The following is a 27,722-nucleotide window of genomic DNA, read 5'->3' on the forward strand; positions in this document are numbered from 1 at the left end:
AAGCCCATTCCGTGAAATATTCTAGGCTCACATCTTTATCAGCTACAGATTAGTATCCTGGGCCTTTTAGGTAATCACACCATTTGGGGATGAAAAGGGAAGGAGGGGAAGGCAAGCAAAGAGATCCTTACAGTCCTATGTGACAAACGCTTTGGTGCAGATATGCATAATTGAAAGAAGACTGGGGTGGGGAGAGATGTCAAGGAGGGCTTCCTGGAAGAGAAAGTCCATGTGCTTAAGGACAGACCGGCAGTAGTCAGACAAAAAGAAGAAATATGCATGGAAGCACTTAAAGATGAAAACTCCATGACCTCCCATCACACAAATCTGTCAATGGAATGGATGTTTTCCAGAAAATAGAAGAAACAGAAAAGTTCCTTAAAGTTTAATGAGTTTTTAATCAGAGCTATATAAAAAGTGGACAAAATGATATCATCGATTCATATTATTTATGAGGCTAAAATCTATCACTACTTGCGTCTAGGAATAAAAAAAACAAAAACAAAAAACCCTGACATAAACTTACACAAACAATTGCGCTGAACAATCAAGTATTTAAGAGATCACAAATAGCCAAGTTAAAATTGCACATGCCCTATTCTTCCCTTAAAAATAAAGTCACAGTATCAGTTCACAAAGAAAAGCTATAACTCAGTAAGGCATTATTACCATCTAGCCATGAATCCAACAAAAATGAAGACTTATTTCCTTTTGGCTAAAATCCCTGCAGATAATAGACTTTGCATCTGGGAGATCTCCTAAGTAAAAAGCACATTCTTCTTACAAACAGATGGTGGTGGTCTTGCAGGGTTCACATTAAACCAGAAATCATTCTGTCACTGATAGTCATGAGCCTCTGGGTTTTCATGTGGTCCTTTGCCCTCCATGACTATTCTAGAAACATTATACTAAGAAAAAACATCGCTATTCACACCACACTGTCCACTTTTATCTACCATCCCCACCCCATTCCACTATGTATGTAATTCCACTACACCTTGAAGTTTGCTTAAAGATACTTGCTAGAGATCTGTAGCCCATCTCATTCTTCTAGATCTATAAATTCTCACAGCTGCACACTATCCAACACATTGTTTCCTTCTATTTTGCTCTCTGATTTTTCACGTCTCATTTCAGCCAGCTTTGAAGCTCCTTTTAAAAAAAGACTATGTGTCACATCTTTTTCATGTTAGGTTTTCTTTTAATATTTTTCTGAGTAGAGTTGACACACAATGTTACATTAGTTTCAGGTACATGAGATAGTGATTTAACTTCTCAGTACATTATACTATGGCTCACCACAAATGTAGTGCCCATCAGTCACCACAAAACACGAATACCCTATTATCAACTATATTCCCTATGCTCTGCCTTTTATTCCCATGACTTACTCATTCCATAACTAGAAGCCTGTATCTGCCACTCCCCTTCACCCATGTTGCCCCTCCCCCCAACTCCCGGAACTCTGGTAACCATCACTTTGTTCTCTGTATTTATAAGTCTGATTCTGTTTTTTGTTTGTTTATTCATTTGTTCTGGTTTTTAGACTCCACAAATGACTACTTCACTTGTATAATACCCTTCAGGTCCATCCACACTGTCAAAAATGGGAAGATCTCACCTTTTTTATGGCTGAGTGTGTGTGTGATGGGGGATGCTTCTGGATCTTGGCTGTTGTCGATAATGCTGCTATAAACATAGGGGTGGCATGGTATCTTTCTGAATCAGTGTTTTCATTTTCTTTGGATAAATACCCAGTAGTGGAATTACTGGATCATATGGTAATTCTATTTTTAATTTTTTGAGGAACTTCCATACTGTTTTCCACAGTGGTTATACCAATTCCCACCAACAGAGCACGAGGGCTCTTTTTTTCTCCACATCATCACCAATACGTTATTACCTTCCTGTGGTTTTGATTTTAGCCATTCTGTCAGGTGTGAGATGATCTCACTATAGTTTTGATTTGCATTTCCCCGATGATGAGTGATGATCTTGAGCATGTTTTCATGTGTCTGTTGGCCATCTGTGCATCTTCTTTGGAAAAATGTCTATTCAGGTCCTCTGCCCATTTCTAATCACAGTATTTGTATTGGTTTTGTTTTGTTGTTGTTGTTTTGTTTGGTGTTAAATTCGTAAGTATTTTGGATATTAACCCTTTAATGGATAATTTGCCAATATCTTTTCCAAGAAAAGAACCAAGAACCAAATTCAAATTTCTTTTGTTGATGGTTTCCTTCACCGTATAAAAGCTTTTTACTTTGATGTAGTCCCAATGGTTTATTTTTGCTTTTGTTTCCCTTGCCTCAGGAGACATATCTAGAAAATTGTTGCTATAGCCGATGTCAAAGACATTACTACCTGTGTTCTCTTCTGGAATTTTTATGGTTTGGGGTCTCACACTTAGGTCTTTAACCCACATTTAGGTCTTTAGCCCATTTTGAGTTTATTTTTGTATATGGTGTAAGAAAGTTTTGATCCAGTTTCATTCTTTGGCACGTAGCTGTCGAGTTTTCCCAGCACCATTTGTTGAAGAGACTGTCTTTTCCCTGTTGTATATTCTTGCCTCTTTTGTCTTACATTAACTGACCAAAGAAGCATGGGTTTACTTCTGGGCTTTCTATTCTGTTCCATTCATCTATGTGTTCCACTTGTGTGCTGGTACCATACTATTTTGATTACTACAGTTTTGTAGTGTATCTTGAAATCTGGAATTGTCACACCTCCAGCTTTGTTCTTCTTTCTCAAGATTGCTTTGGTTATTTGGGGTGTTTTGTGATTCCATACGGATGTTAGTATAATTTGTTCTAGTTCTGTAAAAAAAAAAAAAAAAGCTGTTGGTATTCTGATAGGGATTGCACTATATCTGTAGATTGCTTTGGGGAGTACAAACATTTTAACAATATTAATTCTTACAATCCATTAAATATCTTTCCATTTGTTTATGTTGTCTTCAATTTCTTTCATCAATGTTTTATAGTTTTTACCTCTTTGGTTACGTTTATTCCTAAGTATTTTGTTCTTCTTCGTGCAATTGTGAATGATATTGTTTTCTTAATTCCCCTTTCTGCTTTGTTAATAGGATATAAAAATGCTACCAACATCTGGGTATTAATTTTATATCCTGTAACTTTACTGAATTCATTTATTTCTTCTAACAGTTTCTTGGTGCAGTCTTTAGAGTTTTCTATGCATAATATCATGTCATCTGCAGACAGTGACAGTTTAACTTCTTCCTTAGCAATACGGATGACTTTTTTTTTCCTGTCTGATTGTTGTAGCTAGGACTTCCAGTACCATGTTCAATAAAAGTGGTGAGAGTGGACATCCTTATCTTGTTCTTGCCCTTATAGCAAAAGCTCTCAAGTTTTTCACCATTAAGTATGATGTTGACTGTGGGTTTTCATATATGGCCTTTATTATGTTGAAGTGTGTTCCCTCTAAACCCACTTTGCTGGAAGTTTTTTTTCTATTATCAACACATGCTGAATTGTGTCAAATGCTTTTTCTGCATCTGTTGAGATGATCATATAATTTTTATCCTTTGTTTTGTTGATGTGATGTATCATGGTGATTGGTTTGGGAATATTCAACCACCCTTGCATCCCAGGAATTAATCCTTTTAATGTATTGCTGAATGTGGTTCCTTTTTTTTTCTTTTTTAAGATTTTTTTATTTATTTGACAGAGAGAGACACAGCGAGAGAGGGAACACAAGCAGGGGGAGCGGGAGAGGGAGAAGCAGGCTTCCCGCGGAGCAGGAAGCCCAATGCAGGGCTCGACTCCAGGACCCTGCGATCACGACCCGAGCCGAAAGCAGACGCCCAACAACTGAGCCACCCAGGTGCCCCTGCTCTTTTTTTTTTGAGGGTTTTTAGATCTATGTTCATCAGGGATACTGGCCTATAATTTTCTTTTTCTGTGGTGTCTTTGCCTGGTTCTGGTATCAGGGAAATGTTGGCCTCGTAGGATGTGTTTGGAAGCTTTCCTTCTTCTATTTTTTTTATATAGGTTTTATTACTAATTGTACAATTGGAACTCCATTAATAGTCAATTAACTAATAAATAAATGTAATGAAATATACACAGATTCAGAATCCAATGCTAGATTGATACTTCAGGTGCCAATGAAATAAATGTACTCTCACCAATACTACTCATTCCACTAACCATGAAAGTCTATCTAGAAAAATACAGTAGGAAAAGTATCAAAACATGCAGGCTTTTCCAGAACCACGAAAACCAAAAGTTTCCTAAGAAGCCTATTAAATGATAATTTTTCATTTTTTTCCCAGAAAGGAAATGTTCCATCCTCATACCCTCCCCCTGCCCCAAACCACTGTCTAATTACTATGGGCTCGCTGGCTTTTCCAGGATGGCAGAATCCTTTTGATGATGAGACAGCAAATAACCAAGTGCTCACGTTTTACCAAGGGAGCAAAAGGACAAGCTGCGTCATACCAGGAGTCCACGACAGTGGCACCCGTCCACCAGTGCACCAAGGGACACAGCCATGATGGCAGCTGAAACTGCTTTACCGCCTTTATGTGGATCACCTCCTCAGACACAGAGGTCAATCAAATCTTTGAGAGCCTAGCAATTCAACTAGTCTGGGCTCCAGGAAGCAGAATGACAGGAGCCTCAGAAAACTCAAGGTTCTTTTAATTAAGACCTCCTAAACATTTATTACTGAACAACCATTATCTAAGTACTAAATACATATCAAGGAGTACCCTTGGTGCTAAAAAATCCAGTGGGGAATCAGACAGCTGAGGTGGCAAGACTTGGCATTCCCTGGATCATCTCATAATGCTTGGTAAACAGGTTGACCAGCTCCTAAACAGCTATCCCAGTTGGGTAAGAGGGTAATAAATGAAACCGAAGTTTTAACATACACATGCACTAATACACACACACACACACGGCATCACTGCTGTAAATTCATTTAAATCCCCTCTATGATGATAACAGGGCATGCATTTCTACTCTTTAAATCCCCCAAGATATTTATGGTCACCATTCATTCCACTTACACTCAAATGCCTTTGATAACAGCCAGTCCATACTTGACCAGTCTGTCTGGGCATCCCCACACAGACAGCCACTTTGGCAGGTACCCCATCCTTCCCAGGAAGGACAACACATAAGTAAGGTAAGGACTATTTTTTCATCTTTGCAAATATCAGGAAGAGAAAGGGGAAGTTTTCAGTGACTACTTCTGGCTGCAATTTCATCTTAGAAAAAAATCCCCCCGTCCACCTGCGAAATACATAGTAGTTTTTCATTCATTAATAGACTGAATCACAATGAACTCCACATATGTTTTTCTGCTAATTATTCTCACAGCATCTAAGCATGTTAGAGTAAGAAGGCACATTTGGAATATCTCTTCAGAGAGGCAGTAGTTGGGATTATGACAAGGATTTTATAGTTTGATTTTAATCTGATCTTTGATTTACAGACTCATGTTAAACCAGCTACTCTGTGGATGGGCCCAGGTGAGCCTATAATGAGATTTATCTTCATGGATTAGGCCTGACCTATAATAATCTGCTCAGGGCTCCCTATGGCTATTTCAGCACTGAGTTATGAAAATTCATCCCTTCACTATAAATAGAACCTAGCTCAGAGGGTAATAACTAGGAGATGTATTACTCCTGGAGTACAAGCACTCTGGAGACTCTGATTATAATGTCCACAGCTGAAGGCACTATTTCACAATTGAGATTACTACTTTCCAGATGAAAAAAAATTCTGAACTACGGAATAATGCCTTCAGCTACATACACTGTAATCACACTCAGGAGTTCTTATACCCCAAGAGCAACACAGGTTACCATCAGTTGGTATGGGAAGCTGATTTAGGGAATGGAAGGAAGAAGTTGCAGGAAGAAACTTAGATAACCCTAACTTCCTATTTGCTTTATCCAGAGGCTTAGGTGTAATCAACACGTCCAATAACCTTACCAACTTCACTAAAAATCTAACAGATTTAAAGGAGTAAGTAATTATTTCACGTAATAAACTAGCAAAGTTGTTTTTTGTTTGTTTGTTTTTAAGAAGACAATATTGACTGCTGGCCACGGGGTAGTGAGATGCACTTTCTCAATATATGAATGTATAAATCTGAACAGCATCTATAGAAACAGTATTTAGCAGAAGTACAGAGAACTTCCATAGTGCTCATATCTTTTGCCACAGTGATTCCACTCCAAGAAGTTACCCTAAAAACATAATTAGAGGTGAACCAGGAGTTATTAAAAGCCTGCTCATCACCATTATCTGCAATAGGAAAAACTTGGAAATGACCTAAAGGAAGAAATTCTGAGAATCCACACATTGGAATATGCTGCAGTCTTTAAATTGAGTCACAAAGGCTAAGTAGAATGCGAACTCATAGTTGCATTCCACAACTTTTGTTAGGCCATTTATCCAAGGGCATTCAAATTGTTCCTACATCAATATTTAACGGATACTCTCTCAGAGTTAACTAATTGGACTTTGGCTCAGGTTTTTGTTTTGAGCTATAAGGCTAATGAAGTATTGATATAATATTAAATGACTGCAAATAAAGTCTGTACCCTAAATAAATGCTGACATGATGCCAGTGCATTCTGAATGAATTAAAAAGGAAAAATGCACTTTTGCATACATTTGGTGAATTCTCCCTGACTCTTCATAATGCATTTGTGCAAATGGAAAAGATGAATATTCATCAAGGCTCTTTGAATATATTACAGTTTAAATAATTTGGGTCTTAATATTTATAGTACATCATGAAACATAATTTTTTCATTAAAATAAATGGATACTATGTCAAAAGAGGGCGACTGAAGAAACATGAAATTACACCACTGAACCTAATATTTAAAGTTGAAAAACATTATTTGAAAGCACTTCCCCCCCCTTCAAAAATGTTAGCTATTCTAGAAAGTATCTTCCAGTGTGTCAGGTTGGTGAGTACTGAGTCAAAATGAGGAAGCAAGCAATAAGCTGGTTGACCATCACACAGGAAGGACAAAAAAGGTTACACTACTGCTCCTAGCTGGTGATCTGAGAGAAAGGGCTCATTTCCCTCCCTTCTAATAATACCACCTCCACTAAGCCTGACAACCCTGAGGAAACACTATTCTGATAAACACCAGGTACATCAACACCAGCATTTCCTAGGTAACAAGCACGGGGCAAAGGACTGCCCATGAGTTGGTTCATGTGATCCTCACAACAACCTTATGAGGTTACTACAACCATGACCCCTCTTCATAGATGAATAAACCAAGGCTTACACAGCAAGCAAGTGCTACAGAGTGGAGCTCATCTCTTAACCAGTTTGCTCCCTACCCCACAAATCCCTTTTTCCAACTTAACCACTGTAGTTTAACTCTTGAATATAGTTTCCATAGTGAATTGGTCTCTGGCTTGAAGATTAGCTTCTTGATTAGGCTAAACCTAAAACGTTAACCACAGATTAAAAATAAGCAAACAAAAAGAAACAACAGTCCATTCTAGGGCCCTAGAAATGTATAGAAAGGAAATAACATTTGTTTATGCATTCATCAAGTCTTCAATGGGCACCTACTCTGTGTCAGCACTGTTCTAGGCCCTGGGAAGACAGCAGGGAAAACAGGAAGAATCTCTCTACTGTCATGAATTTTTCATTAGAGTGATTAAGAGATACGTAATAAAGTAATAAACTAAATTGTGTAGTATACTGAAAGGGGATAAAGCTATAGAGAAAAGCAGGGTGTACGGCCTGCAGTGCGGGGAGCAGTTTCAAACAAATGGTCAAGGAAGACCTCAACAAGAAAAAATGTGGTATGGGGAGGTTCCCACACACCAAGCAGATGAAGCTCACGTTCCTAATCAAAGAGAAAATTGGAGAAAAACACTGTCAACTAGTTTTCACTATGTTTCTGCCATCTTTCCATTCCTCCAAAGTACAAAAGAAGTGAGGACTTCATATGATGGCCACATATACTATTTTTAAACTTTAATCATCAAGGCTTACAACCTTATTTTCCTACAGAAAAATAAGTTACCACGGGTCCTGCTTTTGTCTCTTGAAATTTCCATCTTTCTTGCCAGAAAGCAGCATCTGTATAAATCCCCCTGCTTCTGACAACTCTGACTTCTTTGATAAACTACCCACGTGTGTGGGGAGGGACAGAAAGATGGGAGAAGCAAATGGAGAAATGAGTTTTCCCCTCTTCAGATTAATGTATATGAAATATACATCTGACACTTCATCAGCACTCCCGGCTGGGTCCCAGCAGGCGGATACTGGCTGAGCATGGATTCTGCCAGCTACCAGGCTACTCAGGATGAATTGGCAACATGCCATTTATCTGAAATGCCCAATGTGTCTGGGAGAGGGAGCACAATGACATTTAGCATTGCCAAGGAAAACTAGATACTTCAGGCTAGGAATTAATCTCCTCCTTGAGAAGGTGGTTAGCATTACCCTCAAGCTTGCCTATGGCAGTTAAATCACTATAGGTCATGCATTTACTAATATTCATACCTACCAAACCATGAGGCCTTCATTTATATCTTACTAACATATGAATACCTCTCAGGTTGAGAGTCTGTACTTTTCTGAAATGTTTGTTGGTGTGTTGAACAGGAAATTCTGTTTTGTCAAGTGTAATGCTGTCATGTGGACATTTTGATTCCTGTTTTTCCAATTTTTCCACACATGAAGACACATATTGCTTCAGATTAGTTCTCCAATGAGCCAACAGAACATTTAAATCAACGTGACCACATCATGACTGCTTACAAGCATATTAATCGAATTTCCTTGAATGTGGACAGTGATCCTCTCTTCACTATTTTGTCACATTTTTTGAGCAGCCAATGTGGAACTACACGAGACTGGTTCATTACATGGACTTCACGGCTAATCACAAATTTAAGATACACACAGAACAAAAACAAAGAGGTTGCAGACGGATAGTCTTATTAGACCACCCATTATAGCACAGAGAATCACATCATCACTCTTGCCTTGCAAGTAGAGTCACCCGTCACTTTGTAGGAATAATTATTCATTCCATCAACAATATTTATTGAATACCTCCTATGTGCAAGGAGTTGTGCCAGGAGCAGTGAGGAGGACAAAGTCAGAGCAGACAGGAATTCTGCCCTCAAGGAGCTTGCAGTCTAGCAGAGGATATAAAGCGCCCACACAAAGAACTACAACAAATGTGCACCAGGATAAACACTGTCAGGAGGAAGGGTGACTTATAGTTCTAAGACAGGGGCAATGGAGTTGAGAATAGTGGCCTGGACAGAGAATCAGAGTGAAGCACTTTCTACAGTTCAGTGCACCACGTGACACATCACTTATTTAGAAGGAAAAGAAAAAAAAAGGAGTTCTAAGAGGGCATTTCCATCTCTCAACCATCATTCTCTATCACTATAGAGATAGTTAACTGTAATCAGTAAGATAATTTAGATGTAATCCAATCCAAGAAACATGAAACAGATTAATGGTCTGCAAAGGGTACCAAAAGCAGAAAAAATCATTAGCCTGCACTGGGAGACATATTGAAATAAGCGATATGGCCCAGAAAGCTGGGCAGATAGCAGAACCACGAGGAAATCAAGATGGTGCTCTGCCTGGCAACTCTCCTCCAGCGGCTACAGCTCTTACTAGGAGAGAAGGGGGGGGGGCGGGCAGGGGGAGAAGACTTGGTCAAACAGTCTGCAAATAGTTCTCCTTTGACTACCATCAGGAAGTAATGAAGTCTCTGAAGGAAAGACATGATGAGTCTTTCTGAAGTCTTTCTCTGAAGGAAAGACATGATGAGCCTTCACTGTCGAGTGAATGGTTAACTGCAGTCTGGCTTCCGTACTCAAGCTTACCCATAATATGTTACTAACAGAAGTAGTAATACTGCTAACATTTGAGACTTGTTATGTGCCAGGTGCTATTTTAAGTTGCCGCCTATGGGATTTCAGCACTTTCTCTAGTTTTGCTGTCAAGCAAATAGTATAAAAACTCACAGAACTGATAAGCTAATAATTAAACGACTCTTCGGTAAGAATTTCATCAGACGTATTTTGAGGAGTACTCTTTCGTGTTTTCTATTAATAGTTCTCTTTACCTTTTTATCTCATTCTCAAGTATCTTAGGTCACCTGACATGTGTTTTACCAATGAATGAATCCATTTCTGAGTATGGGATGACCAGTATTAGATGAGATATATTCCTTTTAACAGCATTGTTTTAATCAGAATCATTTACTTGGCAATCAACATACAGGATTACTATCTGAGTGTTAAGAGTAATTTTGCAGTGACCCAAAAAGCACTTGTTTAAAAAAAAAATCACTAATTGTGAGGCATTTCCCTCTTTCCTTAAAAAGTAAATGCTTTCAGTAAGACAAGCTCTTGATAAAATTCCCCAAGAAGGAAAAGTAACACTGAACTTGGGGATGGGATGATGGCAAATGGTTTTCAATTAATTCTTTTTCTGGTAGTTTCTAGTTTTAGTTGGGTAGACTTTCTAAACTGACCCCTTAAGCTTCTTTCCTACTTTTGTTCTCTTTCACTTTTGATTTAACTTTCTAGTTGGTAGGTTTCCCTGATTTCAGTTTCCTAACTTTTTTTTTTTTAAGATTTTATTTATTTATTTGACACAGAGAGAGAGAGTACAAGCAGGGGGAGCGGCAGGCAGAAGCAGAGGGAGAAGCAAGCTCCCCGCAGAGCAGGGAGACCAACTCAGGCCCGATCCCAGGACCCTGGGGTCATGACCTGAGCCGAAGGGAGACACTCAACCTACTGAGCCACCCAGGCACCCCAAGTTTCCTCATTTTTTATGATTTTTTCATTTTGACTGTAACTATCATCATTTTAACTGTACCTTTAAATATAAGTCCTAAAATTTTCATGAGAGGAAAAAGATGAACTTTGGTTCAGAGACCATAGTCAATTTTGAAGTCATAAAATATTCTGAAACTTTTTTAGGGATAATTATTCACTGTTTTCACAATCTTTATTATCCTAGAAGTAGAATCAGGGGATTCCAAAGTTGATTTCCAGAGACTGCTTAAATACCTTTGTTCATCTTGCAGGTGCAGCTGAGTTGATAAAATAGGAGAAACTAAGTGATTTGCCCAAGTTTATACAGCTATCGAGTGGCAAAAGTAAGACTAGAGTCCTGACCTAAATCAAATCTCTCTGCATTATTGAATGATTCTCAAATATCCAACTTAATTTACTACTAATGCATAAAATTATAAGGCACCATAATATATTATTTGCATCTCCACCAGTAAAAGATATTTAAAATCTACTCCCAAAACATACAACCCTACCACCAAAAATAACTTAAATAGAGACTTCTAGGCTGTGCCAAAGGATGAAGGAGAGAAGGAACAGGTCCAGGAGAAAACAAAATTCTAGGAAGCATCGGGGTTGAAAATCAAGATCAACACCGGAAGAAGTGAACAAGTAATGCAGGAGGCCAAGCTGCAAACAAATACATAAACACAGATGCCATGGGTCAACCAGTAAATGTGGAGAGAGTCCTGAGGTGGGGATAACGCAACCAGTTTCAATTACCACAAAAAAGAAGGGTCCAGGCCAGAATCATCAATGGAAAGGCAATCTAGGGGAAATTTCTGATGGGAAGAAATATATTCGCATGGCCCAAAATTTATCTTCCCACAGAATGTTTACTGATGGTGAGATTAAAAGTCTAACTCCAGTGGAGACATCAACACCATGACTGTGTGTGCGTGTGTGTGGGGCGGGGGGGGGGGGGGGGGGGGGTGGAATTAACATCACAATGAGGGGCAGATGGACATAATGGGCCTGCAGAAGGCAAGCCCTGAAAGGACACGTCACCACCCATGTCCTATTCTGGTCTGGAATGCAAAATGTGAACCTCACAAAGAGGAAACATCAGACACATCAGGCACGTGTAATAGGAGAAACATTCCATTCTTTAAAAATGGGAAGGGGAGGATAGTCTTCAAAAATGTCTATGCCATAAAAGACAAAGGAAGGCTGTGGAAAAACTCCAGATTAATAGAGACAAAATAGACAGGACAATTAAATGCAATATATGACCCTAGATTGAATCCTACACTGGAGGAGAAATGCCACACAGGACACGATTGAGCCAATTGATAAAAATGAAATACAGAATGGAGAGTAGATAAAAGGCTTGTAGTCAATATAAATTCACCAACATTTCTGACTGTGATAACAAAAGGCCATGAGACACACCTTACTCTCAAATAGTTCAAGCAGTTATCTGAGTGTGTGTACATAGATACGTATATACACACATATGTATATATCTACCTCAGCCTATATCCAAGGAGAGAGAAAAAGCAAATTTGGCAGGAAATTAATAGCGGGATCAATATGTTCTACATATTTTTCATATTCTTCCAACTTTTTGGTAGTCTGAAATTATTTTCAAATAAAGAAAATATTTAAGAAAAACTCAGATATTTTCATTTCTTTGGAGGGAAGAGAGGAGACAGTCAAGGTAACAGAAACACTACAGATTAGGGTGGGGGCGTGGAGAGGAGACTTGGAAAAAATTAGCACACTCAGTGCAAAAAATTTCACAGTGCTTCACGTTAAATGTGGATAAGTTCAAACCTAGTTAAACTCAATACACTTAAAATAGTGCCTAGGGTGGTGGGGAGATGAAACCACATCGAGGCACCGTGGACACCGGCAGAGGACACTCACCAGGCTGGCGGTGAGCGAGGGTGCCGACTGGCCCAGGGCCTGGCTGCGCATGCGCACGAGGTTGGATGTCTCCGTGGAGGCTGGCCAGGCCTGCCCTGCCACAGGGTTTGGAAGGAGGTACCTCCCTGTTGGGGTGAAAGAGAAGACACTGTAAGTGGCAGGCAGAACATCAGCACTTCTGTGAGAATGGCAAATCCCTTCTTGGCCATTCCTTCTCTACTGCTTCTATCATACTCCTTACATTTATTCATCGCAACCAGAGGAATATTGTTTTAATTAAGTCAGGGGACCCAGTCCCTAGTTCTGACCCTGACTTCCCACATACACCCAAGGAAACCTCTTCAGCTCTGGCATCGGCAGCTTTCAGCAAGGGCAGGATCAAGTATCTTGTTACTTCTGCCTATTCCACAGGAACTTCTTGAGGATACATATAAATACACAAAGCATCCTCAGCATCATTGAAGTAAACCTGCACTTACAGATGGACTTTTTAAATATCTAATATGAAAAATGATCTCAAGATCAACTAGAAAAGAGTTGACAAAGTAGAGATCATGACCAACAAAAGGAAGAACTAGAATTCTGTCATGGTGAAATGGGGCTGCTGCCTCATTCTCAAAGCTTCGCTCTCTGAAGAACTGGTGGTCACCCAACCATGTCCACAGGACACACGTGGTATCCATTTGCATACATCAGGACATCAATGTCAGACTAGGTTCACGGAGCTATTTACATCAACCTTGAACTCTAATGTATGTGTATATGCCTCCAACAGTCAAACAGGCGAACCAATTTGCATTACATTACTTCCTCACCACAAGGACTAAACTAGTTACCAACGCACAGGAAGTAAGGTTCCTTGACTTCAGGGAGTTAGGATGGACATGAATATTCATGCAGCAATGGAGCTCAGCGAAAATAGAAAACATGTTTGATTTTCATGTGTTTCACACTAATACTAGCATAATGACTGGCCATGGCAGGTGCTCGGTAAGTATCCCATGAATGATTAAAGAACAAGTGGGCGCTTCTTTCCCCCCCCAAAAAAAACACATTGGCAAAGAGAAAAGATGGCAGGCAACCCACAGAACCTCATTCAAGGTTGAGGGGGCGGGCGGCATCCAGCCACATTCCTCTCAGAAACATGAGGGATTGCAGCACATGTGGCTGGGTGCCCTGTAGCAGAAGCAACATCTGGATTTTCCCTAGCAGGTCTGGTCCTTGTAAAAGAGCCTCACGCTCTTACTTCAGTCAACAAGCATATCCCACTGGTTAATAACTGTTGCCATATATTAACTGATTTACTAGCAGTGTGCATGGTGACCACTGGTACTATCAAAGTATAGGAGCGAGCTACAGCTCCCATCACTGTCCATGCGAAGAGGTCTAATGCTTTCATCCCAGTGCTTTCAGAAATTTGTATTTTAATTGCAAAGCAAACAATTACTTATTCTGCCAAAACTGCTCTTTCGTTATATTATATAGTGAAAGCACAGACTCCAGAGAAAACGAGATTTGCTTTTGAGATCTTCATCTTGCCTTGGTGACAAATGGGGAAGGAAGTTAGCCAACCTTTCCTGGGCTTGGTTTTTCCATCTCTAAAATGGGGAGAATGGGACTGTGTAAATTGCTGAGGGGATTAAAAGAATTTTCTAAGTAAAGCGCTGAGTAAATGTTAGCTACTTAGCCATAACAGTAGTAAAAATGGTAAGTATCTTTTTTTCACTTAGGTTTGGTTACTTTTCACTCACAAGCAGGAAGTGTAAACATATATATAAAGGAAAAAAGTCACCTACAATCACACCAAGGAAAACCACTATCAACATTTCAGTGATTTTCTACCAGGCTTTCTTCCTGTAACCTCTATTTTCTTGCAAAAATGGAATCATACTGATTTTTGTTACCTGCTCCCTCCAACCCCACAGAATAGATTATGACCTTTTCAAACAAATACATATAGCAAATGCCAATTAATTGAAGCATAAACTCTATTACTGAAAATTCAAATGTAATTACTCTCTGTGATTCTGGTCACCACCTCAAAAACATTCAGCCCTATTTTTATGCAGGAAAGGTCATAGAATTGGAAGTCCAGAACTTTTTTTTTTTCCTTGCCTTATTTTAAAACATCAACTAAAAGCTGGACTAAGAGGGGCTTTGGGCAATCTGCCCCCTTTAGATCCAAAAGCAGGACATTAATAAAGAAGGACAGGAAAACTATAGACTGCATTTAAGAAAACTGAAATCAGTATTACACGAATAAATGATTTAACATAGAAATAACTGTCTTTGATGGACATCTGTTAAAAATATACCAACCTCCAGTGATCAGAATCCATAGATTTTTTTTCTTCTGATCCCTTCTATTTCCTATATTTTCTGTTTTATATTTTCTTTGTTCATATTTCAGAAGGAAGCCTGACAGAAGGCACAGAGGCTGTGTGATGTCAAGGTTTACATCATGGAGAAAATCTACTTTGGCCTCACCACTATTCTGCCCCAGATGCTTCATTTTAAAGAAAACCAAGGGTAGATACAAAAACAGTTGAAGAATTTAATGTAGCAATGGAAAAATTTAGAGGGCAAACATTTCAGTTAACTGAATAATTTTATATATCAGTCCTTGTTTTTTCTTTTAGTAGAAAATAATTGTTAGACTATCTCCCTATAACCCCTCCTGAGGTGAATAAATAGGTATTTATTTCTTTATCCCTAGTACCAGGTACAGTACTTGGCCCTTAGTAAGTGCTCAATAAATGTTTGTTGCCTGAAATGCAGTTAAACTACACTATTTGATCAATACTTGATCAAATATAAACAGAAAGAATAAAACTAAACAGATGATTTTCTTAAATTTCATTTGTAGCATAGCATAATAGCTAAAAATCTGTTGAGGTCTTACTATATGCCAGGCACTTCCAATATCTTAACGACCCTATGGTGTACTAGGTAATATTATCTCCATTATAGGGCATACAGCTATTAAGTCGTTAAGTTATTAAGTGGAGATAGATTATATATATATATATATATATATATATATATATATATATATATATATACAGAGAGAGAGAGAGAATCGCTGAGAAGATGGGAAATGGTAGCAGAATGGATTAAATGAGATAATGCACTTAACACACTCAACCTGGGACATGGAAAACAGTCAATACACTATCGCCACTCACATTATCATGATAACTTTTTAATTCTGTCAACATCATCCCCATGTCCACCCTAGGAACAAAACAGGGCAATGTGTTCTTAGAACACAAAGGAAATAAAGAAAAATATTTAATAATATTAAAATAAAGGCTAATATTTCTTTGTGGAAAGGATAAACAACAAATTCAGAATTATCGTTATCTCTGGCAGAGAAAATGGGGAATGGGCCTAGGGAAGAAAATGCTGTAATATTTTATTGTTTTAAAATCGTATGCAGGCAATAATGGGGTCTATGAGTCGAACTTAAAAGTTTAAAGAATTTAAGTTTTCACCTGTGGCTTTAATAAATTTAATATTAATACATCTGAAGAATGTGGCAAATATTAAGCTTAGCTAAAGCTGGCTGGTGGATATATGGGTTGTAGTGAATTATTCTCTATTAATTTCTGTATATGCTATTATATAATGTTGCTTTTAACAATTCCTATCAAAACATGTGCTCCATAATCTAATAATCTCCATAATCTAACCTGCTCCACCCAGCCAGGAGTACATTCCTTCCACCCTAAGGCCACATCAGGGAGGGATCTGCTGATGGTGGGAACTTTCCAGTGGGTCTGGGTAGGGAAGCAAGGAGCGGGAGGAGAGGTCCCATGAAGCACTGGAGCCAAAAGGAACCATGAAGACACTTACCACAGTCCTGGAATGAAATTCATGGCAGGGGACACTGGGAAAGACTCCCTCTGTGCCAGTGGGAGAGCAGAATGGAAACAGGGGCAGTTCTCGAATAAATCCTCGGTGTAGGAAATTCATATGCTAGGATCCTAGCTCAGGGAATCCAGCCCCGCCTCACAAGGGAGGTCAGACTCAGAACAAGCACTGGGGGAGGGGCACAAGCAACAGAACCACCTCCCTTCCCTCCATTCACTCCAAAGCACTTTGAACACTTCAGTTTCATTAGCTCTCACAGGGCACTCGAAAGCAAGCAGAGACCACTACTAACAGGACCCCCATGCGTCCTCTCCTCCAAAGTCCCTCTGTCTACCACCACCCCATACATTTTATGTACTACTGTACCATGTGTAAGGCTCATCTTGGCAGCAAGGCCAGACGTGTGCCTTATCAAAGGAAAACCAAGTGCAACACTAAAGTGGTAAGGACAGATTTTAATCAGTAGTAACTACTGCATCAGGAAAAGAGAGTCCAGTATGAACTGAACTCCCCTTCAATTTGTACACAATCACTGAGTGTTTTAGTAAGAGAATGAGGCAGTAGGGCAGGGAGCCAGTGGGGGTTCAGTCGAGAGTGAGGGAAGTGAAAAATGACACAGGGTCCTTCCACGTAACTGTGACCAGGCCAGCTCTGACTGCCGGCTGGCATTTACCAAATTCAGATTCTACCCTCCCACAGAGCCTAGGAGAAAGAGACCTATCTGTTGGCCAAACAGAAAAAATTTTGACAGCCTTGAGTTTTTTCAGGCAGGCGCTTTAGGAGGACTAGGGTCATGCTAAGAAGGTTGCCTTGAGCTGTGAGAACCTATGTTGGTGTTTGTTCGTGTCTTTATTGACTAAGTCTGAGGCCTGGTTGAGAAGGAGGGCTCAGAGGAACCTGGCTAGAGTTTGGTCAAGGAAAGACGCTCCGTCAGGCTTCCATTCTTTTATTATGTCACCAGACCCTAACCCAAAGGAGACGTTTTGATGTTCAATAATTGATCAGTTCTGGAATTCAGTTTGAACTAAGTTTTTCAACTTAGTCCATACATTTACCTCATCCAGTCTTCAAACCCAACAGGACATAAAACAATAAAAGTTGCCAGTTATGTTATGGTTGACTCTACAGCCTAATTGCTGAGTATGAACTCTGACCCCCAAAAACGATTCCATCGCTTATTCATGAACTCCCCCAAGTCTCAGTTTCCTCAGCTGTGAAATAGGGGTAAACTTACAGGGTGTTCCTAAAATCCAAAAAGAAAAAAAACCTCATACAGCGGACATTCAATAACATCAACTTACAAAAGTAAGAAACACAAAAAGCTGTATCCATAAAAATATATGATAAGGGGAGCAAGAAATAAACTTCTGTTAAGCCACTGGAAAAATAATTAAATTAGGGAACACACACAAATACAATGAAATATTTGTAATCCTGTCACTGGTTAGATTTTGGATGTCATTATTCTTGCGTGAGTTTTATCCTTAGGAATCACATGAATGTTATAAATTGAATGGTCTGTGAGCACAACACATGGGAGGTTTTTATTCCTGCCTAGACCCCCATTAGTGTTAATAGGGAAAGAGGACAACAGATGGATTTAAGGCAGTCATTAGAAGGCACTAACATCGCACCATACTTGGTAGTGACTACATCGAACTTTATATAAATTCGCTTTCTGATGACTACCAAGAGCCTCTAAAAAGTGTGTTGCTGTTGGATTCATGCATCATTTGCTGCCTACAATTTAAGAAAATTAGCATCTGTCAACTGCATTATTCAGCTGCACAGGGTAGAAATTAATGGATAATACCATTCCTAATTTCTTGTAGGAGAGGTGAGCTTGCCTACCAATCTGGCTGCTTTATTTTAATACCAAATGGAGCTTGCTGTTACAACTGGAACGTGATCAGCTCTATGCTCTTTAGAAACACATTTATAAAATTCTGATATGTTTATTATAGCATTTATTACATATATTCTACTGACATAACTAGAAATTTAGAGGCAATAAATAGAGGTCCAGATTAAAACTGAAATCGGTTGGCCAGACTGATGTTAAGAACTTGTCAGGCTTCAATCATGGAGGTATGAGTTACTTGAATAGGCTTTTATATTGGTTATTGTTACTGTTTTGGTCACAGGGCCTCTACTTAACAGAATGGAAGATATGCAGCCTTTTAAGATTATATATTAAAATAAGTAGATTACTGAGCCTAGACCTACATTGCGCCTTGGTTCTATGAAGGCTACATATGGTCTCTTTAATGGGGTGTGTTTTCCTTTGTTTCCATCCTGATCCCAAGAAACAAGAAGACCTCCATAAATGCATGCTTTCAAAAATGAAATACATGTTTTCAAAGCCCCCCGAAGCATGAAGTATCCCTCTGAAGTAGGAAAATACCGGGTCAGCAATAATTTCAGCAGAATGGCTATATAAAGAATTAAATATAGCCTCTGGAGAACTACTTTATCATCTGGGAATAATGGTACCTGACTAGATTTAAAAGCTTCCAGTAAAAAAGTTCCTTATCACCTGAAGTGCAACATAGATTTAGCAGTCAGTCCACAGTCTTACATTTTGGGTGATTTCTCTTAGACTACAAACAAGCCATCAAAAGGAATATAAGACCTAGTAACTACTAACAAAGCAGTCCTTGGATACGGCTTCTGGCGCTCAGTTATACATAAAACTCTGAAAAAGTTTGTTGATCCCTCTAAGGCACCAACCAGGAACGAAAGGCCGTTGAGGGAGGAGCTATGTTGCTCTCAAGGGTTTTGGCGAGGGGGCGTGGGGGAGCCACAGGAGGAAGGGAAGGAGAATGGGCGTGGCAATATGGGAGTCAAGGGGCTGGGGACAAAAAGAACGATGTGAAGCTACCACCATGCTGGTGCCAGGAGCAGGCAGACGGGGCCACACGCTCATCTCCCTCATCCTTAATCTTTACATTTTGGCTACCAGCCTGCTGCTGACCTGAGCATCTGCTGAGGCTCTCAGAGTAGTTCCCTGAAAGTTCACGTCCACCACTAAAGTGGGAGGAGGGACATCCCACTATTTCACCCTCCCTGCTTCCAACTAAAAGCTCCCTTGCTCAATCCCACTTCTGGGTATATAGAGAAAAGAACTAAAAGCAGGGACCTGAACAGATATGTGTACACCAAGTTCATAGAAGTATTATTCACAAGAGCCAAAAGATGGAAATAAACCAAACATCCACTGAGAGATGAGTAGATAACCAGAATGTTGTATATACATACAATGGAGTATGATTCAGCCTTAAAAAGGAATGAAATTCTGACACATGCCACAACATGGGTGAACCTCCAAGACATGCTAAATAAGCCAAGCCAGGGGCACCTGGGTGGCTCAGTCATTAAGCAACTGCCTTCGGCTCAGCTCATGATCCCAGGGTCCTGGGATCAAGCCCCGCATTAGGCTCCCTGCTCGGCGGGAAGCCTGCCTCTCCCTCTCCGACTCCCCCTGCTTGTGTTCCCTCTCTCACTGTGTCTCTCTCTGTCAAATAAATAAAAAATGAAATCTTCTTAAAAAAAAATAATAAAAAAATAAATAAGCCAGACACAGAAGGACAAATACTGTATGATTCCTCTTATATGAGGTTCCTGGAATGGTCCATTTCACTGAGACAGAAAGTATAACCATGGATGCTGGGAGCTAGGGAAAGAGAGGATGAGAACTACCGTTTATTGGGTACAGAGTTTCAGTTTGGGAAGATGACGATGTTCTAGAGATGGATGGCGGTGACAGTTGTACAACACTGTAAATGTACTTAATGCTGCTGAATTGGACACTTAAAAATGTTTAAAATGGTGAATTTTGTTATGTATATCTTAAAACACACACACACACAACCACCTTCACTTGCTTAGCTAAAACTATGCACCTTCCTGAGAAAAAATAAGTCTGTTTTACTGTCTGGGAGGCATCCACATTAAACCAAGTCAGCACCTGCTCTTGCAAATTACACTTAAATAACTTGAGCCGTTTGAATCATTTACAAGTCAGAGGAACTGAGTTTTTCCCAGGGCACTCCCAAATTTAGAAATGGAGAAAGGTTAAAGGCCAGGAGAAGTCACTGGCTGAAGCCCGGGAGAATGCCTGAGTCAGCAGCCACTGTTCTCAAGTGTACTCCATCATCCTCAAGATGTTCTTCTCTGCTCCACTGCTCACTCCTAAACATTGGTTTCCTCATCATAGCGACTGTCACACTCCCAGCAATTAGAGCCTCCCTTTATTCATCTTCAGCTGCTACTACAACACAGAGGCATGGTTCCTTCCATCTTCCCTCTCACATGGGTGGCTGACTTCCAATTTCTTGTCCCACTGCAAAAGAATAACTATACCTAGACAGCATCAGCAATGCTGCTACATCATTCTTCTTAATGGCACAAATAAATATAATTTGAGAAACCAACAGACCTGTGACCAGAGATCGAAGTTCACTGACTCCTATACAAGCTGCTATTCTTGCCTTAAAAGGAAAAAAAAAAAAAAAAAAAACTGTATGTTTACTCACACAAGGGAAGTCCAAAGCATAGCCTTGACCCTAAGTCCTTAAAGACATCACTGCCTCCTATACAGGGAGCTCTAATTGACAAGGAAACTGAACACTGAATGGAGAGAGTATGCATGCCTTCTGAGAGGCTGGTAGTCAAAGCATGGGATGCAATCCAGACACCAAAGTCTGAGCCCAACCAACAGCACGATGCAGCCATTTCTAAACCTTGGTGCTGTTGCAAGACTCAAATCCAATGGTGATGCCCAATCTCACTGCGTAGAATACTATCACCAGCATTCTATATTTAACAAAGGATGGCAAGGCAACGATATTAACCACAAGGGCCTGGTGAGGAAGTGAACGGGACACTTTAGAAGGATGGTTGCCACAAGCAGAGCAGGTAGCAGAAAGTAAGAGTGTACCGAGCCCAGACTGGGTACTGACACAGCTTTCAGGGAGTCGCAAAAGGCCAGTTTCACACCATGAGAACACTAGGGACTGTGGAAAAATAACAGCACACTCATGTCTACAATACAGAAGTCAAAGCCTTTGGACAAACCATCTCTGGCTGCCACCACCACTATCAACTACAGCTGAAGTTCTATATAAAAGTAACTTTAGTTGTGGGCAATACAGTAACAGGATTCAAAGGTACTCTCTTCACCCTCAATCATAGACAGCCACCATGTTGCCCTTGGCATTTTATGATAAGAGGGGGAAAATGCCAACACATTGTACATTTTTAAATGGAACAACCTGAATCTGTACTTAGAAATACATTTGTTCTTTTTCCTTTCTTTTGTTTTCCCTTAAATTGCTCTTTAAGAGGAAGTATTTCTTCTCATCCACAAAGATTACCACTCTCAAACTCTAATACAGGAAGATACTAGGATCAAATGAACTAATACATGAACTAGAGCTTGGTAAACTGCAATGTTCCTATTATTATAGGTACTCACAACACCCAGCAAATTCTCCCGTTCTGCAATGAGACCCAGCCCTAGCCAGCAAATCCCCGCTGCACCTCCACCACCAAAATGTCTCCATTCAGATGATGACTATCTGAATTTAAAATTCTTATAAAAAAATACATGAAAGTTTTGCCCTAAGCGCTAGCTGTATAGACCAAAGGCTAATGGGACAATTTAAAACTGATTTTTAAATAAGTATTAGACAGAGCCTACTCTAATGAGAACGTGGTCTCAAGAATCCGAGAGCAAGTGGTATATCTCGAAACAGCTGTCTGCACGAGGGCACCCAGGAGCTGGGTGGTGGCCATGTCTAGGCAACGCTGGGCATAGGTCAGAGTTAACATCTGCAATCTGGCCTCCCTCCATCCGCGTATTGAAATATAATTCAGCAGAATGAATTGCTAGACATGCCTAAACCCCCTGGGAAATGACAGATATTGATGAATGCTGTTGGGAAGATATATGGAAGGAAACGGCAAATAAATAGAACCATTTTTTCTCAGAGTCAGTTTGCGGATATGCGGAGCAGCTGTTAAACTACTTGTCAAGCTCCCCGTTCTCCCTTCCTCTTGCTCCTTCCTCTTCCCCATCTGCCTCCAAACCTTTCTAAAACCCCCGGGAGGACCAGAATCTTGTACGCTTCAAAACACCAACCAAATGAGTAGGAGTCATCCTCTCCTCCCCCGTCACACTCTGACTTCCCCACCCAGTTTGTCCAATTCTTTCCAAAATATCTTTCCATCTAAACATGTTCACTGCCCCCTCTGGATCCTGGAAATAGGTTCCATGTTTAAACTCATGAAACTGTTGAATCCAAGTCCATCCAGTCAGGAGGCTGAAATCCAAGATTCACAGCCTATGGCCACATAGTAGCTGCGTGGCCATAGTCAGACTTCTTATTCTCCTACACCCCAGTTTCCAGCACATGTTCTGTAGAATGGAGATGACTGAGCAAGCCCATACTGTGGCTGTGAGGACTAACTGAGAATGTGAACAGAGAGCCTCTCAGACCATCTGGCAAAGAGAGTCCTGGGATACCCAGTGACTTATCCCCTCTTCTTTCCAGTGCAGAACACCTCTTCCTGCCAAGGGCACTCCTTCTTGGCATCATCCTCAGACAGAATCAAATTCTCTCCAGCTTAGGACACTTCAGAAATAACTGGCTCTCATTCCTTCATCAAGTGAACTCAGGAGCATAGAGTGAGAAACCAGGCAGACACAGGTTTACATCCTGGTTTCCCTATTTATTAGCTAGAGAACCCTGGATACATTACTTTTCCTCTCTGAGCTCTCTTTTCAGATCTCTACTGATGATGACAGTAAGTAACACATGTCAAGTGCCCAGCACAGTGTGGAACACACAACTTGTGTTCAGTGGTGGTTTAGGTCCCCATCCAGGATGCTTTACCCATCTTGGCATCATGGGTATTGAACCCATACCCCAAGGCACTGCTGGCCTTCCCTGTTCCTATGTGGCTCCATGCATAGAGAGTCCCATTTATTGTAATACACAATCTGCTCTCTCCACTGTAAACTCTGTCACCCGGGACTGTACCTCATAGGCATTTGCAGCCCTACGTCACATCCCGGACACCGAAGCTACCAAACTTAGACATGATCACATGCTTAATGTCTGTGCATAGTAACTCTCCATTTTATCTCTCATTTATATTTCCACCAGGGTTCATATTTTTCCATTACTGTGTGGTTCCACGTTGCCTAGAAAAATACTCGAATTTGGTTCGTTAGTTCTGTAACAATAACGGCAAAGACTCAGCAGCCTTACTTGTCACTTTTCTTGGTTTTGACTTTCACTTCTGAAACTCATCTCCAAAGAAGTCCGACACCTCCACAAAATACTCTATCTTTTCAAAACAAGCTGGTTGGCCTCAAAATACTAGACGACAATTTGTACTTACCATCTTGCTTTGGGAGAAATTATGAAGCCTATACAATTCCATTCTTTTGCACACTAAGATGCTTTGATTGACACACCCAAATGTCACTGGCAGCCCTGAGATGCTAAACATTTCTTACAACTGCCCTACATCTAAACACTTATGACAGAGGCCAAGGAGGAACTAGCCATCAGGAGCTTTACAAGAGAAACAAAAAGAACAAAGGCAGCCACAAGGTGATAAAACAAACTCTATGTCACAATCCAAGCAGAATTTCCAGACAAGTCCTAATTTCCCAACAAGTTCTGTTTATCCAAGGAAACTTTTATATACACAATCTAATTCACCTAACAATGTACTTCCACATATATTTATTTGGAACAGTTTCTAGTTCCAAGCCGACATTTCTTCCAAACAGATTTGAAATTCTTCCTCCTCAATAACAATGTCTATACTTTCTGAAGAAACTAGTATTTTTGTCTTCAGAGATGTTTATTGATACTGGTTAATGAGTAAGCAAAAAAAAAAAATCTAGAACACAACTGTGAAATGATCCTTCAAAAAGTACCATATAGTATTTCTCCCCCAGGGATTCCCAATGGTAGTGTGTTAAAGACTCCATTTCCGGGGAGAGAGACCTCCACCAGGGAGCGTATAGCCTGCTCTCTCGCCTCGCTTAGTAGGAAAGTTCATGTCCCTCCTACCTGGTTTAAAAGCAACAAAATCTAACAACTGATGTTATCCAAACTGCCATCGATACCCCAAATTTAGCTCCAACAAATCACTAAGTGCTTTCCAAAACCTAACACAACACTGCCCTTGTTTTTAAGAAGAGAAAAATTAAAGCCATGATTATTATCCTCCTGACTGCCTAAGCACTGCTTAGAAATTAATGAGAGGTATAGGGCTGGAATTCACCCCCCATTTCTGGTCTATTCCTTAGTCACTGAATTCTTCTGAAAGCTTGGAAGGCATTAAGCAGCCTTGAACTCCAGGGTCAGTTCTTCATGCTTTGAAGTAACAATATCACTAGACTCGTCAGCATTCCTTTTTAAAGAATTCAGCCATGGGGGCGCCTGGGTGGCTCAGTCGTTAAGCGTTTGCCTTCGGCTCAGGTCATGATCCTGGGGTCCTGGGATCGAGCCCCACATCGGGCTCCCTGCTCAGCGGGAAGCCTGCTTCTCCCTCTCCCACTCCCCCTGCTTGTGTTCCCTCTCCCGCTGTGTCTCTCTGTCAAATAAAGAATTCAGCCATGATTATGGGGAAATCAGTGTGCTTGGTGCTGAGGTGGGGGAAGGTAGCCCTTTGGTTGTTCCAGTCACCTTCTAAATAGCCACCTCTCAAGACTGACAGTCTGATCATTTTCTTCTAACAGTTCCATTAAATGCACTTAATCTCTCATTACATGAACCCACAGAGAAGACTATGACTGTTGAAAGCACGGCAACAGCGTTGTATACAGCCTTGCTCACATCAAAGAGATCAGTACCAGGTCTGCTTGGGGTTGTCCACAAAGATGGTCCTGTCTCTGAGTTGACTAACCAACCAGAGGGTCAAAGAAAACATAAAAAAGATATTGTACTAATATCTTTGTGTAAGGCCTCTAACCTCTTGCCTTTCTTACCACGCACGTCCCTATGAGAGAGCATGTCTGAGAAGGCCTAGGTACAAAACCATTCCAGCCTTTACTGAAAGACTTTGCAAATAAAAATAAAAGACACCTAAATACTTTTGAATTCAAATAAATCTGAACACATATGCCCCAAATTTTATATTGGACGTAAGTATACTAAAAATATTATTAGTTGTTTATCTGGTATGATTAATTGGGTGTCATGCATTTTGTCTGGCAACCCTATTTACTGAGCACTTAATATGTGCACTGCAGGAAAATTTTGCTTTGAGGATACAAGAAAAAGTTCCTGGAGGAATTTATCAACTAGTAAAAGGGATGATAGGTATACCAAAAATAGAAAATGTAAAGTGACCCACCCCCTAAGAAGAGAGCAATGTAAGCAATGGAGGGGGAAGGAAACAGTTCAAGTAGGGCTGTTGAATCAGCAGGTGATATGAAGAGGTGTTTGGAATGGAATTTGAATGGAGTAAAGGATCGTGAGTTTCACTTCCCTGTTTCGTACACCTAAGTAGGCATCTCATTGTTGTGAGGTTTTGTTTTGTTCCGTTTTGTTTTGTTTTTAAAGATTTCATTTATTTATTTGAGAGAGAGAGAGAGAAAGCGCGAGCACAAGCAGGGGGAGGTGCAGAGGGAGAAGCTGACTTGCTGCTGAGCAGGGAGCCCAACGCGGAGCTCGATCCCAGGACCCTGAGATCAGGGCATAAGCCGAAGGCAGACGCTTAATCAACTGAGCCACCCAGGCGCCCCTTACTGCTGTGAGTCTGTACGTGTATCATTTTCCCTTTTTTAAATTATTTATATATGCCGCTGAAGCCAAAACCTAGTGAATGGCCCACAGCAGAAAAACAAAATGCTTTTGCACTGATGTTCCTGGTAACCAAGGCAAGCACAGTGGGTGACCCAACTCTCACTACTTAACCAAAGAAAAAATTCAAATTGAGCAGACTAATTTAAGCCCTGTTTTCCTTGTTCTGAGCCCAGAGAAATTTGCTTCAGAATTTAAAAAAAAAAAAAGGACATTGACATACATGATTGTTCCTGTCCTCTAGAGTGATATAAGGCAAAACTACAGGCACATACTACATTATGGGACACTAAGTAACAATCGAGGGCACATAGCCACGCGCGCATGCGTGCATGTCAATGCAGACTGCATGTCCAGTTACATTACTTTACATACATACAGGACTCTCTTTCACAGGGACTTGCTGCTGGGAACTCTGCCACCTTATGCAAGATCCTTCAAGCCTAATTTGGTTCAGCATTCGTCATTTAAGGTGGGAATGATTCCACCTGTGTTCTTGTTCAGAAAAAGGGAACCAGACATTTCCATAATGCTGTACTTTCTTTTTAAAAGTTTCACCCCCAGCCGTGAACAAGTTAGCAATGGGTTAAAAGCAAAGCAGCGACTGGCCCTCCAGCTCTCCCTCTGGCCCTGGTGTGACGCAGGGCACCTGACACTGAGTCAGAGAACGGAGAAATGATCTGGCCAGGCAGGATGCTGGAAAATAAATGTAGCCCTGACAATATGCGTTGATTAAGTACTTGAATGACAATGGAACATGACAATGACAAATGCAGGCTACCACCACTGGAGTCATTAATATAGCAGAAACACTAATTTTATAAATCTTTAAACTTCCCGGTTGGTGGCATTTCCATTTCTTTGCCTACTCTTTCCACGGCAGAGCTGACATCAAGTCAGCTTCGTTTTCCGTTTCCACCCAGGAAGTTGAGAAACAGGTCTACATTCTTGATCTCTGATTAGCCCCTGGAAATGAGTTTTAAACAAGAGACGGAGGGCCTGGGGTACTCGGTTTCAGAGGCCAATGACAGGACATCACTGGAATGTTCCCCCAGAGGAGACAGTGGGCTTCCGTGCTCAACAATGGAGCAAGTATTTATGTGGGAAGGGAGAAAAAGAAGGGCAGCCAGTCTCTGCAAAGATGTCCCCCCTCTCTCATCTTGGTAGCAAAAATTATTTACTACTCAAGCTCAAAGGGACTTTGAGACGGTCTGATCCAATCCACTCATTTTACAGATGATTAAACTAAGAACCAGAAACCAAGACACGCCTTACTTAGAGCTGTACTTCTCACTACAATCTGGGCCTC

At 40.5% G+C, this 27,722-nt stretch overlaps 1 protein-coding gene across 8 annotated transcripts in view; it reads right to left on the reverse strand.

The window, feature by feature from the left end:
* The window catches only part of MAST4 (microtubule associated serine/threonine kinase family member 4), a 550,957-nt gene that overhangs the window by 346,957 nt on the left and 176,278 nt on the right, over positions 1-27,722 (reverse strand). For all 8 annotated transcript variants that reach the window (XM_078067256.1, XM_078067255.1, XM_078067252.1 and 5 more), the window contains exon 3: positions 12,714-12,846. In XM_078067256.1, the coding sequence (XP_077923382.1) occupies positions 12,714-12,846 (133 nt within the window). The remainder of the gene's footprint in view (positions 1-12,713; positions 12,847-27,722) is intronic.

The sequence above is a fragment of the Halichoerus grypus genome, chromosome 2 (assembly GCF_964656455.1).
Source record: "Halichoerus grypus chromosome 2, mHalGry1.hap1.1, whole genome shotgun sequence".
Taxonomy (NCBI): Eukaryota; Metazoa; Chordata; class Mammalia; order Carnivora; family Phocidae; genus Halichoerus; species Halichoerus grypus.